The 14,443-nt window shown below is 37.0% G+C and overlaps 1 protein-coding gene across 1 annotated transcript in view; it reads right to left on the bottom strand.

The window, feature by feature from the left end:
• Window positions 1-4,888: 4,888 nt before the first annotated feature.
• The window catches only part of KMT5B (lysine methyltransferase 5B), a 31,684-nt gene continuing 22,129 nt past the window's right edge, over window positions 4,889-14,443 (bottom strand). The window contains 10 exon segments of the mRNA XM_075754808.1: window positions 4,889-7,352; window positions 7,355-7,458; window positions 7,460-8,246; window positions 9,576-9,683; window positions 9,686-9,771; window positions 12,367-12,506; window positions 12,690-12,709; window positions 13,377-13,425; window positions 13,427-13,462; window positions 13,465-13,546. Coding sequence (XP_075610923.1) covers window positions 6,781-7,352; window positions 7,355-7,458; window positions 7,460-8,246; window positions 9,576-9,683; window positions 9,686-9,771; window positions 12,367-12,506; window positions 12,690-12,709; window positions 13,377-13,425; window positions 13,427-13,462; window positions 13,465-13,546 — 1,984 coding nt within the window. The 3' untranslated portion in view covers window positions 4,889-6,780.

Raw genomic sequence — 14,443 nt, 5'->3', positions numbered from 1 at the left:
AAAAAATGTTCAGAACACTAATATCTCAATTCCTTAACCTTTCCTTAATCCTTCTCCCATTTATTGCCTGCTATTTTTCTTCTATTTTGAGTTCACACTTGATGCTATTGGTATCTACCAAAATAACTGAAACACAGACATATGATTACTTTCATCAGAAATTACATTTGTCATCCTGGGCTGTAAATTAAAAGTAGATATACCAACAGCTTTGGGCTTTTTGCTAGAAATCTAATAACCTGAAAGATTTTCATCTTATTACACAACATATTCCCCAAGCTGGGATCCTTCCTCATTAGTTACTTACTCCAGACAGCTGACATCACTTCTGCTAGTCAATACCAGCCCTCAGAATTCAGAGTTGCCTTCTACAGAAAAGGCCTTACTGTAGGCTTAAAACCTTATGCAACACAGCATGGAACAGCATGGATTTTTGGGCGGTGTGAAACTATTTTTCCACTTGTTTTCACAACACTCAATTTCAATATAAAAGTTAACAAGGCAGCTGAGAAGACAGGAAAGATAAAAACATATCCCTTCCTGCCCCCAACAGAATACTTTTTTTCATTTCAAAATGGTTTGAAATGAAAGCCAGCACACAGAAAATGCATGGGACATCTACAGATTTTTAACAACTCAAGATTTTAAACTCGTGCGTTGTTCAGCTATCAACAGATACACAACTTTGAAAAATAAAGAATTTTGACTTTTCAGGAGTGATTAATATGACCTCAGAACCTATATTCAGTCCCATATTTACAAGTAGTTTGGCTTCTGGAATTCACTGTAGATCTAAAATAGCTAGACTGTACATGAGTTTGTAGTGCTTTTCTGTGCTATGTCAAGAAGAAAACTTTCAGAAGCATTTAAGTCACTTAAAAGCCTAAATTTGGTTCTTAAAAGTAACTGTAAACCCTATCTTACTGTTAATACTGAAGGCAGCAGCACAGTGTTTCCTTTCTAGTATACTTTGAGGTCACACCTCAGGTGATGAGGTTGGATCTCAAAGCTTGCTGTTACTTCTGAAGTTAGAAAGTGTTAGTTGCTGAAGTATTACTAGTTGGGCATTATGGGAAGGTAACCCCTCCTGGACTGTAGCCTCCTGCCACTGGACGGGCCATGGCTAATCTTTGGCTCTAAAACATTTTGGGCAGGCCTTACAGTTGAGCTACAGGAGAGGACTTAATCTCTGGATCTGAAAAGACTTTCTGGCTCAGCACCCAGTATTATCCAAGAGATTTTGGTAACCCTCACTGTGAATCACCCAGCAGTCCTGTCCTAATGCTCTATACACATGGTTTATGCAAATATGAGTAAAATCATGTCCTATCCAACACATTTCTATGCTCGTCATTGTCCTCCTTAGATCTACCAGTTTACAGCCAATTGTGTTTTAAAATGTTGTAGCCAAACATAGTAATTGGAGCAGAAAAGACTATAAATCTAATTACGAAACAGAATTGACTTCTGATGAACACCATAAACCATCAGTGGAAAAATCCATGGTTTCTTGGGCACATTGATAGCTCCACACTTGACAAATTCACTACTGTCACTCTGCTTGTTAAGCTAAAACAATTCCTGAGGCAACACTTTAACTGGTCCCATACCTTGTTTAGTGCTGGACATACCTCTACATACAAGAAGGAGCCCTCCAACACCACCAACTAAGATACTGTTTCTGTGGCAGGAACTGTTCCAATCAAGTTTCATGCAAGGATGAATCCAAGTAAAATTACAGTTAAATCAAATGTAGCTGCCTGGGAAAAAGTCATGGATTTCCTTTGCCAGTAGGGAGGGCGGGTTAACACTGAAAGAACCATGTATACCTTGCAACAATAAAAATATTTCATAGGATTAGTGTAAATAAGGTATGTGAATTCAAGCATGACTACCACAGAAGTTCCCTTGGTGGGCAAAGAGCAGCAGCTACAACAGGCAAAAAGAGCAAATACGTAAGCCAGTGTTGCTGCCATGAAATGATGCTGAAAAACCTACCATAACCTTGTTAACTTGTGAAATCAAGAGTTTAGGAAGGGGCAAAAGAAATTATGCAAGGCCATAGGTTTACTTACGGCCCAGCCCAAACAAAAGAATACTCACTGGGGAAGGGGATTTAGGAAAAAACATAAGTGACTTTGCTTTTTATTTTCAGTAAGTCTTATTCTGCACAGCTCCCAAATGTTCACCCTTTCATTCTAAAAGGGCAACCAACTATACAAATAAGGGGAGCAAAGAAATTCTGTTTCTGAGCTTATTTTAAAGAGTGCACTGGCAGCACTAGGCAAAATGGAGAAAAAGAAACCAGAAAAACCAGCCAAAAGCAGACATGAATACATACTTTGAGGAGTACCTTGGGTGCATTTAACGCATAGTGGCTAGCAGCGTAAGTGAATAAAGCCAACGCATTGCGAACAGAGCAGCACTCTGAACAACGGTAGGCTTCATGCAAGCTAATACCTAAGCATTCAAAGCACATACAGAGAAAACACCTTATGTCAACAAATACAGCGGGGGGGGGGGGGGGGGGAAGCATTTGAAAAACAAGGAAAAAAACCCCAGTAACAGGACATTCATGTTAATCTTGCAGAATCCACAGCTATTTTATCAGATGCAATTTTTTAAAGCCCAAACCCCCTGCTTGCACACAGTAGCTGGAGTTACAGATGAGATAGAAAAAGAGCATGCTGATTAGCTCAGAGGGGGACTAATTTCAGACAATATTACAATAACATCTGACAATCACAAGCTTCTGCTCTTCGCAGAAACATTGCCTCTTTTCGGCACAAGCAATTTTCCAGAAATTCCCCAGTCCCCTGGAAACATCCCAGTACATGTGAAGCAGGAAAGGCTTGATTCTTATTGGCTATTTCCAATCAAATCACTCCTACTCAAATAAATATAAAATACCTTCCTGTATCAATCCAAAGAGATGGGCAAGTTAAGACTGCTGTAAGCAAGGCAGTCTTCAACTTTTCTCTCTGGTATCGACATGAGTAGCATCCAGTAGGATTGAACTGCCTGTAATGTATTTTGCAGCAATTTTACTGTACAGTAAGTCAATGCATGTTTCTACTTAAGCAGAGCACTTAGGAGTTCTCTCTCCTCCATATGCCCACTGCATTATTTTTTTAAAAGAACACTCAATTCCGTAACACTGTTTTGTGAAGAAACAGTATTTGGTTTCATCTCCTGAAGTATCAACACCCTTTGGTCCCACCCTATTAACTCACCGCATCAAAGGTGCAAGTCAGCCAACAGTTACATCTGCTACCCAAATGTTCAAAAGCTCATGATAAACCTGTCCTCAACTATATGGCACTACCTGTGCCACGATGCTCACCAATCTGCAGCCAACCTGCCATTTTCATGGTGGTTGTAATGTTTTCATTTTAGCCTCACAACCTGTTACACATACCTCAAAACTAGCTGACAAAAGCCCATCTGTAATACGCTTCCCCCAATTCTTCATCCCTCTAAAAGATGTGCTGTGGTCACCCTAAACCTACCCAGCTGTTGCATCTTTTCTTACCAGTATCTTGGTAAATGAGAGACATAAAGGCTAGACAGAGTCCCTGACAAGTCAAATTGCTATTAACTTCACAGTGCTTTGTTATCCAGATTGGACAGTGACAAACATCCCCGGGTTGTCAGGTTCTCATACATGTAACACATTCATCTTTCCCTACTACTAAGGTTAGGGAAACATCATGAACTGCCAACTCACATATAAATATTGAAAAAAAATATTTTCTGCAGCAGGGGAAGGACAGAAGAGACTAGGTATGTGCAACCCCTGCCTACATAATCAACTTGAGGGAACACATTTAATTATTTTCAAGGCATCTGCAACACCAAAGATCTATGTAGCAAGACATAGCTATGGACCTGTCTACCCTGCAAATGACTAAAAGCTTTTGTTCCAAGTTCTCCAAGACAAGGCCGTTCAATGAACAAGACCAATCCAGAGTTCCTGCCCAAAGAGCTACTTGTACTTATTTCTCCATCAAAGAAAAGAAGCTCTTATTAAGGGGTTGATTGGACTACGAGTTAGTAGGAACATGTACTCCAGGAAAACAGCTTCTACCTCTAAGGGCACAATTCTCTTGCAATTCCTTCACCACCTGTTTCATGATCTGCTTTCATTGCTTGATGCTGGTTCAGCAAGCCCTAAACTTGCCATTGAGCATACTGGTCAGTAAATACCAACAACAGCTGCCAATGCTAACTTGCTGCATCAAACCCCTTTTCTTCAAAAGCCCAGGTGAATTATGTTTCTGCAAACCCATCACCCCCTACTAGAACCACCAAGACTGCCAGGGGAGTGTTACCATGAGTCTGCCAACAGGAGCAGCAGGGAGACAGAAAAGCTGCAAGAAAAACCTGACTATGGAGAAAAACAGGGAGGACACTACAGTAATAATCTAAAAGACAGTGAGCAGAAAGCATGCAGATGCTCTCTGTTCAGCTCTTCACGTCAGTTGCTAATACAGTCATATTCTTGCATCACCCAGTGAAAATGAAAGTGAATTCTTGACAAAAGAGCTGTATTATTATTTGTCATTAACTGTTTGCTGGTAAACTTCCTACTACAAAGCAAGCCTTTAATAACACAGCTACCCTCCCTGTAACTCAACCTTTAATAACCCATTTTTATATGATACAATTAAAAATCCCACAAAACGATCCACCATAGCTGACTCAGTACTCAAAAATGTCAGCATACTTACCACAAGCTTTTGGGTTCTGTCTTCCATGAACTAAAGCCCAGGTCTGACAGGAGATACTGTGCAATTACATACAGGCCTATCCATTTTTTAAGAATATATACACTCTGTACATGAGACACAGCTGGCCTTTAACAGACTGGACATTGCAAAAAACAAAGTTACAAGTATTATGTTTAATTCTACACTTCATTTTCTGCTGAGAATACAGAATGGAAGTGAGATGAAGGCAAATTCCACCATCTCATATGCAATCTAACAAATTGCCAAAATACATTTGGAAGGATTTATTTGAAAAAATTCTTCATTTCTGTGAGGGTCAGCCATGAGCCAAACCATGGTGATCAGCTCACATGCAAATTCACCCACCCATTTCCACTAATGCTTTCACAACTGGGCAATACGGTGGTCATGTAACTCAAGCTCTTGCTCTTCTGGGCAGAGAGGGTTGGACTTGACATGAACATACTATGCAGCAAACAGTGGATTCAACGAATCCAACAGCACATGTTTTATGATGCTACTTCTGTTTCTACGCCCCTAGACAGAAAAAACTCTATTAATCCATGGTTGAGTAAAAACACAAATACCGTAGACCAAAGTGCTATAGTTATGTCAACTATGACATTTTACATCTGTTTCAAAGAAATGGCTTATAAATAGGCCGATTTATACATACAAGTTCATTGTGCTCAGACATTTCCTAACATTCTTTTATTAAAAACAAGAGCCAAAGATTGCCCTGATGCTCTTCTTTGTTATAAAGCAGATTCTAAAGTATTAAGTGAACTATGTATGAGCAAAGAACTCCAACTGATCCAGAGTTTAAAACTAGGTTTACAATTTCCTATTTTATTGGCATGGATGTGTTTCTAAACTTAAAAACCCTTCTGGCAAGTTATCTCAATTTCTTATGACAAAATTTCTCACAACACACAAATATTTACAACATATACATATTTTTTCAGTCTTTTACAACTGGTTCTTAAAAGACAAACAATTTATAGGTTACCACAGAACAAAAGCTGTGACTTAGTTGTTTTTAATTTCATAAAACTATCATAAGTTAAAGTGAATAGATTTTCTTTAAATTCCTTGTAGCATTTTACAAGTGCAACAGAAAAATATGAAGAACCAATTTAGGATAGCTGCAGTTCATTGGATAAATGTTGCCTGTTGTAATCACATTATTTCACAGCAAATTCTTGAAAAAATAAGCACCAATCATTCTTGCAAAGAACAATTTTATCTAAAAGTATTGAAAAGTGTTAAATACAAGGTGTTTAATTTACATAACAAGCAATAAATACACCATATCCAAACTTTTATTCTGCATACTGCTACCCTTGTACATATAATGTACTAAAAAGTCAGCAAATTGTCAACACCTTTTCATTTTTTTTTCTCTTTTTTTAAAGAAATCATTTGACTTCCAACCAACGGTTTTGCTACTATAACAAAGGCCACAAACAGTACGTCTGGGACAAGCATACAGTGTTAAAACTGACAAACTCCAAGGGGGAAAAAAACATCTAGCAAATAAATCAAAAAGCTGTAGATCATTGCTGGTGATATTAACATATACTAGAAAAACCTTAATATGCTGCTACTATGACTTTTTAAATTGTTTAGTCAAATATTGTAAGAGCAAAATAATGCTCTTACTGATCAAAAATAATTATGTAGCCACACTGTATTGGTCATTGTCCTGCATGGAAAGATTTGATGCAATTTCATAACTTTGCTTGAGCCTTTATTTTACAACAGAGCATTACCTCTAACTCAGAATTGCACATAAGAAGGCTATTAAAAAAGATACAATAAAATCTGCACAATCAGACTTAAGAAGAGTCAGTATGCTGTACACTTTCTACAATATTACGTTGATAGGTGAATGAACAATAAAGAAGTGCTGCCACTAAGTTTTCAGAAAGTTCTTCAGTTGAGGAATAATCAATGGAATTTCTGTTGGGTTTCTTTGTTGTGGGATTTTTTTTTTAATTATTTTTTTTTTTAAAAAAATGACATCCAGGTCAGTTTAAGACCTATAAGCTTATGCATTGAGCCTTAAAGACTGATCTTCTCTCCTCCTGGAAGAAATATCAATATCTATTGAATCCTTGCCAACAATAAGCCTTAATCTCTTCGCTGGTGGAAGAGGAATAAAGTCATCAAATTCATCATCATAGTCATCATCATCTTCATCGTCCTCTTCTGATGAAGATTCATCTGCCGTTTCCTCTTCATAACGACCATAATCATCTACTTCCATTCTTGACTCCAAAAGGGACAGAGTTTCACTACAACACACACCATTTTCATGAAGGTCCTCAGGGTACGTCCCTCTGTTTTCTTCCTCTCGTTTTAGCTGTATTTTTAATTTTGTTGAACTATTGCCTGATCCTGAGTTAAACCCATTATTTAGCTTTGCTACATATAAATTATTATCTTTTTCATGGTCTTTACTTAATTTGATACTTATTTTTGAGGAATTCATTCCATCACTTTCTTGGTCATTTGCCTTGCTACTACTATCATGGCGTCTACGAAGAGTCAGTTTAGGGATCCCAGAGCTATTTTCAAGGATAAGTTGTGCATCATACCTCGTGATTCGTCTTTTCTTTTACTTTTTGCAGTTCTAAAGCTGTCTTTTGCTTTAAAATTGTCAGATGTTACAACAGAGCAGCCACCAGATCCAGACATACAGTCTTTATAGCCAACAGGTGTGTCCCACATTATTCCTCTCTCCAAGTTCTGAATGAGAACTGATCAAATCTGGTACTTCATCTTTCACAGGTGTATTGTGCGTAGTATCAGTTTCTTCTATTTTTGAACATGGTTTCACAAGTTTTCCTTGTCGAGATTTCTTTTTTGACATGCCTGCATCATTTTTCTGGCACCTAATATCCCCTTTATGTGATGGTCCATGAGCCTCATCATCTTCCTTTATCACATGAGAGTGCTGCTCTAAAATGTCCGACTGCGTTCCGGTCAAATTATTCTTATAGCTATCCAACATATTTGGTTCAAGCTTTATGTCAGAGGTCTCCTTCAAATTCATCCTTGTTCTCATTGACCTCCTTGTTATGTATGTGCAGGGTGGTATATCACCATGCTCATGAGCACCTTTCACAGAATTCAGTTTATGTTCTCTTGCTGCATGCCTTGTTAAGCATCCACTAGAGACTGCAACTTTGACTGGTCCCTCCAATTCTTTATCCTTTTTAATGGGCAAGTTTTTATACAAAACTACTTTAGGCTCTTTGAGAACTAAATTTCCCATTTCGAGCTTTCTAGAAGCATTCTTTTGCTCTGGCCTTTTGCACTGATTTCTCAACTTTATCTTTGAAAGTAAAGGCTTTGCAGGCTTTTTCAGTCTCTTTGGTACCCTGGAATTATTTATATGAGTTAGTTTAGATGAGGTAGAATTTGATGATGCTGGAATTCTTGATATAGACTGTCTTGTTAATGTTCTATTTTTGCTGTTCTTTTTTACGCCAATCGAAGATTTTCTGTTAGCTGTGAAAGAAAAAAAGTGGATTTGTTATGACAGTGCTTTATCCTGAGCTTCCCACTCCCAAATACTGTAGTTATTTATTTTAAGGACTTCATCGAAATATGTGAACCAAGCCAGACAGTACACAGTAAGGAGCGAGACCGCTTAACTTGTAACTCATACATGAAAGGAATTGTCAAACAAGTCAAAAGCACACCTAAATTTCAGGTAAACTTCCTTCACTGCTCCCAATATACTAAGTTTGTTTTTTTTACTGAATTTCTTCTACCAATTTTTTTTAAATCCGTCCCATATTATCCACAGTTTTTACTGAGTATTATTCCAGCAAAATCTGAGGATCAGCATACTCTAGTATTAACCCCAGAATTTTTTCATACAAGGGGAGGAAAAAACCCAAAACCGTAACTACAGTAATGGTTTCAGTTTCAAGTATCCAGTTCTCTGTTACCTACTGTGGTAAGCAAAGGAGTTTTGTCTGCCCAAAGCTGCAACTCTAAAGATTTGTAAATCGACATCATAAGAGGATTTCGGGAAGTGGTTTTTTTTTTTTGTGTGGTGTTTTTTTTTTAATTTTGTTTTTTAAATATCACAGCAGCAAACAGGAGCCAGACGGAACCATAATATTTTATGTGGCTCCAAACCTGTTTGCTAGTTAGGTCAAAGTTTAAGTTACTTACATTTTGCCTATAGTAAGGGTGGTGGGGGTGGGGAACAAGGAGAAAGTAAATAAATGATACTCACTACTCCATGAAGAGAAGTCTCTCAAGAGCATCAGAAACAAAAATCCCTTCCATTTCTTCTGAGATTACTAACTAACTGTGCACTTTCACTTCAGAATAGGTACCTGAACTATCAGTCCTGGATATGGAGAGGGAATAGCTGCCCAACTTAAAGGATCGCTAAAGGAGATTACTATTTGTTTAATAATCTCTACTAAGAGTATTTTTCTAAAAACCTGTTTTCCTACAGAATGTAGATAACTCAAACTATGTGTTCTTTCCTAAACCATACTACTGCATGTGATATTTTACTGTATTTTGAAATACGTACATTATAGATAGAACTTTAACTGACATGTTTAGAAATATGACACTATTTCCTTTTGATATAAATAAAACAGAACAAGAACATACTATTGTTCTTGTAACACTTAAGGAAAACTGTGGATTTTCTATTTAAATTGCCTTCAGAGTCCTGAATAACTTACAGTTCTAAAGACCAGTATCTGAGATGCATCTCAAGAGTGAGAAAGGGAATTTCATCACAATGAAAATTTTTGAAGTTTTTTATGAAACCTTTAATCCTGCACTCCAAGCTTTTCCTTTACTTACTTGCATTAGCTTTTTCCTGAGTGGTATCTGCATCAGTGTTTGAGCTGACGGACTGGCTGTCTGAATTTTTGCTGCTGTCACCCAACTTTTTAAGTCTGTTCAATCGTTATCTGTTTCTCTCAGTCCATATTTACTATTAATCACAGGAGTAGGTGCTGGCAATCCTACTCGTGATTTAAAAGCACCAGTTCCACGTCTACAAAGAAAGAGAGGACACAATGTAGTAATGCAGCTATTAATATAATCTTAGAACTTTGTTTCATATACAATAGTTTGAATCCCAGGTATGTTTGGATAAACAATACTAATAACCACTGAATTTATTAGCATTTTGAGGGCTGTTTTAATAAGATATCTATACACTTATCTCATTTTATTAAGATGTGCAGAAAAACCTTCCATTTGTTTCTTGCAAGAAGAAAAATTGCAAAAGCAGGTTTTCCTTGCTTTATGTCTATTTTAGTATCATTTCATAGTCAAATTATGCAGGTGAAAGAAATATGGTAGTTCAAAATACTACATATATTTGCTTAGATAACAAATTTTCCTAATCACATCACGCTAGTAAAAAAATGCCAGCTTCTGTTACAATGCTTGTCACTTGCATCAGCAAGAGTTGAAAAGTACAGAAAATGGAATAAAATTATCACATAGTTCGGTGTTCCTTTGTTAACTGAAAGACTCAAGTATGAACCAAAGCGAAATGGCTGAGCAAACCTAGAACTTTTTTCTTTTTCTTTTAAAGTAATCACAGAAAAGGATGAAGATTAATAATTCCTGTACTTGCACTTCAACCACTACTACCAGGATTCCTTTGCTACTCCTTAATAATCCAGTATGCTTGCACTTTGCAGAATTACTGAAGACAACTTCAGTTTGGATTGCAGTGCATTGTACTGGAAGAAAATCTACAAATCTTAAAAGTGCAACCAAAAAGATCAGACAGTATCTCAAGCTCCACAAGGTTAATTATTATGCAGACACAATATTTGTTCTCAAATTGACTGGTATTTGTTTGATATGGAACATTCTTTCAGCATTATTTTGAATTCTGCAAATTACAAGCAGCTGAAGATACTAGACTGAACTTAGCACAAGCAACAGCCAATTCAGGTCAGAAAGTAACAGTGCTATAAACACCCACAACATGTCATCTTTCATGCCCAGTTGTCTCAGCCAGCTTGAACAGCAGGCTCACCTAAAAAGAGTAAATGCACGTATGTAAAGATATGCAAATTTTCTTGGTGATGATTTTCAGAGGCTTGGGAGAAAAAAAAAAAACCAACACACAAACAAAAAACTGCACAGTGCCAACCTTCCCACACCTCTCAAATGCACCCCACAGATTCTTAGAAGTCTCGCATTTTAACATCACAAACACCCTTTACAGCATAGTCAAAATTAAGTCACTTAAAGATTTTTTTTTTTGTGGTGTACAAAGCAACAGTTGCCTCATGTTGGTAAGGACTTCGTTTTTTCCTTGTTCAACTCCCCTAAATTCAAATCTCTCACATTTGATTGCTGTAACACAGCCTTGTGACTGAAAAGCAAACTCCTAAAGTTACAATCATGCAAATGTTAGCTTTAAAATATAACATTTTCATGTATTTAAAATATGAATATGACAAATTAGTGAAAAACGCTTGGTTTGGGAAAATTGGTTTGTCCTGAAGGAGAAAGTATGTCTATATTACATTAAAATCAGCAAAAGGAACTTGAGCAAAAAGAAAAAACTTATCGCTTCATGGAACAAGGGAAGAACAATCATGGTACCCATTTATTCAATACTAAACAGCCCCCAGGACTGAACTACATTTTTCTAGCAGTTCTCTAGATAAAGTCTGAGACTGTACCCTTCACTTGGGATGATCTACCAACATCGTATGAGCTTAGAGGTCCACATCAGAAGGCTTTCCCTTGAATTGAAAGAATTGTTAGTGACCAAACTAGCTAGTAAAAATGAAGGTGGGATTATTACACTATTTATATGTAAGTGCACTAAGCTATTTCTCAGTTTTATTAATATTTTGTCCTTTGTATTTTTTTCCTTTCTACGGTTAGGTCAAACAGTAATAGAACTGTTATATGTTCTATGTAGTTCCTCTTGGAATTAGGTGAAGCTCTCACAAATTACGTTGAGCCTCCATGCTCACAGTAAGCTGATGTTTCAACATGACAAAAACCAACCATGAAATTCTTTCAACTGATTCTGTGAAGAAACTAGGTTGGGACAGCACAGGTGAAAAAAAAAATTGCTGCTATTGTAAGATGGACACATACAGGCAAGTACTATCCAAACCAGTAGATCTTTACAGATACGCAAGCCCCCAAGTTCTAATAACATACAGTGAAAACTGCTTTGCCCATTCCCAGCAGAAGAGAACTTTAGGTCAACATAGAAAACACTGATGAAATGTGCTTTTTCTAGTGCAAAGGAGCAGCAAAAGTTGGGGGTCAGATGCTAATGGTCTTGCAGCAACTACAACTGCTTTTCCTTCCAATTCTACTTTATTCAGCAGAAGTACTTTTAAGAATCTACATTTCTTTTTGTTATTCTCATTTTGGGGCTATCTCCAGAACAGAGAATCAAAAGAAAAACAGAATACAAGAGTTCTCAGGAAACGTGACTATTTTCAGTAACAACATTAAAAAAATTATTACAAACAGTAGCTAGGAAGCAATTATAATGTGTCCAAAAGTCTGAGTACTCATAATCAAGGACTTTCGGTTTCACAAAATATATCATGAATTTTCCCAATTCCATTTGAAACTTATTTACATCAATGCATACCTTTCACAGGTGTAACATTCGCAGTATTCATTATTTTCTTCCAAAAAAAACCCATCTCCATAGTAACAAGAGATTTCTTCTCCAGGTTCAATATCTCTTAGAGCTTTTACACATGCTGTATCTCTGCCCGTTGATACAAACTGGGGAAGGAGATGACAAGACGGGGAAGAAAAAAAAAAATAAAAAATTAAGCATTAAGGTTGAACAGTATCCAAGTAAGAAAAAAAAAAAAAGAATTGTAACAGTTGGGAAGGAAAAAGTGCAGGGACAAAGGGAAAAAAACATGGGGTACTTTATTTATTTACTTTTAATTTCTTGCTTACCTTACAGTTAGGTCTGCAATCTGAAAAAGGTCCAAAAGATAAAGTCAATTAACTGTTGATAAGACCTGAAACATGAATAGTTGTAGATATCTAAAGTAAGGATTCACTCTGACTTCAATAACTGTAGAATCTCAACTAAACACTGGGAGTTATTTAGTATTGCACAAAGCTATACATCAAAAGATACCTATTTTGATATAGTTTGGTTTCTGAGCTCTTCCCTATACTATCACAAATGTTCAGGTTCCCTCCTCTTTAAGGTAATAGGATTTATCTCAAATACTAACCTGCTTTTCCTTCAGCATACAGATGAAACAAAATCAGATAAGCTTCTGTGCAAAAGGTTCAGAAGGCATAAGAAGCTCACCTAAGAAGTACATCACTGTTGACTAATTTCACAAAGAATTCAAGGTAACCCACAATATGCTCCACTAATTTAGCTGCCAGTTCCAAACTTTCTGTTAAGGAAGAAGGCATCACTTCCTAGAGCCTTCCATGAGTTTCCCAGTTCACAGCCGATCAGCTCTGGTCTGGGAAAATCCCAACAGGTTTTGTCCTACAGTAATCCAGTATGCCAGATTCAAACATTTTCTTTAAGGTCCTGTGTTGTTCAGCTCACAATCAAACAACACTTCTGAGCACAAATTGCTTATGCACTTCCACACGCTTCCTATACTTACTACTCACCATGATTGATAAATGCAGCAGGACCAAGCCACAGCTGTGCACAGTTTTTTCCGTGTAGAATACATGACACTGAAGTCATTTTCTCCCCATGTCTCAGCAGCATGTTTTCTTCCATTTCTGATAGCTCAGCAATACAGCCCACAAGTAATTCTATTTTATCATTTCGTTTCCTTTAGTGTAAAAAGGATAGCAAGAAATAATAATATATATGCAAAAGTTACAAAGTAATTTCACAAAAAGAAAAGTTGTCAGTAACAGAAAGTGTTTTGTAAACCATTTCTCAACCCCTATAAGCTTCATGTTTTAATTCAGTTAGAGACAGGATATTAGGCTAAATAGACTTTTTATCAGACATGAAATAAATGTTTTTATGCTACTGTATAGAATCAATTACATCAATTCTGACAGACATTGCCACATTGTTTCCACAGTCTCCTGAAACTGCAAGCAAGAAATTGCAAGAGTTGATTACTTCAGCTTCTACTGTTGTTAAAACCAAAAGCAAGATTTTTTTCATTTGCACACACTCCCTCCCCATCAGCACTTAAGACATTTTGACTTCCTCCAGCTGCTCGTTTGCATTTCCTACAGTATTTCCTTTGGCCAGAAAAATACAGCATAGTGAAGATGCTTAGAAGTCCATGGCTTCTTGAAAAAGGCCACAATTCACACAAGTTGTTTTCCTCTCTCGTGTAGTTCTTCAGCATCTAGCTGGTTCTTGAAATACACCATTTGGGGGGTGAGAGGATGACACAATGACTAACAAAACTCAACAAAACCTCGATGCTTTCATGAACAGACAGACAATCTGCCATCATAAATACAGCAGATCAGAGGCAATGAATACTCGGCCTAGGAAGGAGCACGCAATTTCCATTATATTGCAAGGGCATTGTTTCCACTGCTCCTTAGAGTGGCCATTCCAAATTTTGGGGAGATTACTCCGATGCAGATGAATATGGAGATACTAAATATACACGAAGGATACAAACTAGGAGCCAAGCCTTTTAAGGGGAAAATTCTCTCTTTTATAGAGAATGCTGAGAACTATCAGTTTTGAGTCTCAA

Source organism: Balearica regulorum, chromosome 5 (genome assembly GCF_011004875.1).
Source record: "Balearica regulorum gibbericeps isolate bBalReg1 chromosome 5, bBalReg1.pri, whole genome shotgun sequence".
In the NCBI taxonomy this organism is placed as follows: Eukaryota; Metazoa; Chordata; class Aves; order Gruiformes; family Gruidae; genus Balearica; species Balearica regulorum.
Note: the sequence above shows the minus strand (reverse complement) of the source record. Positions and strands in the feature narration are given on the sequence as shown.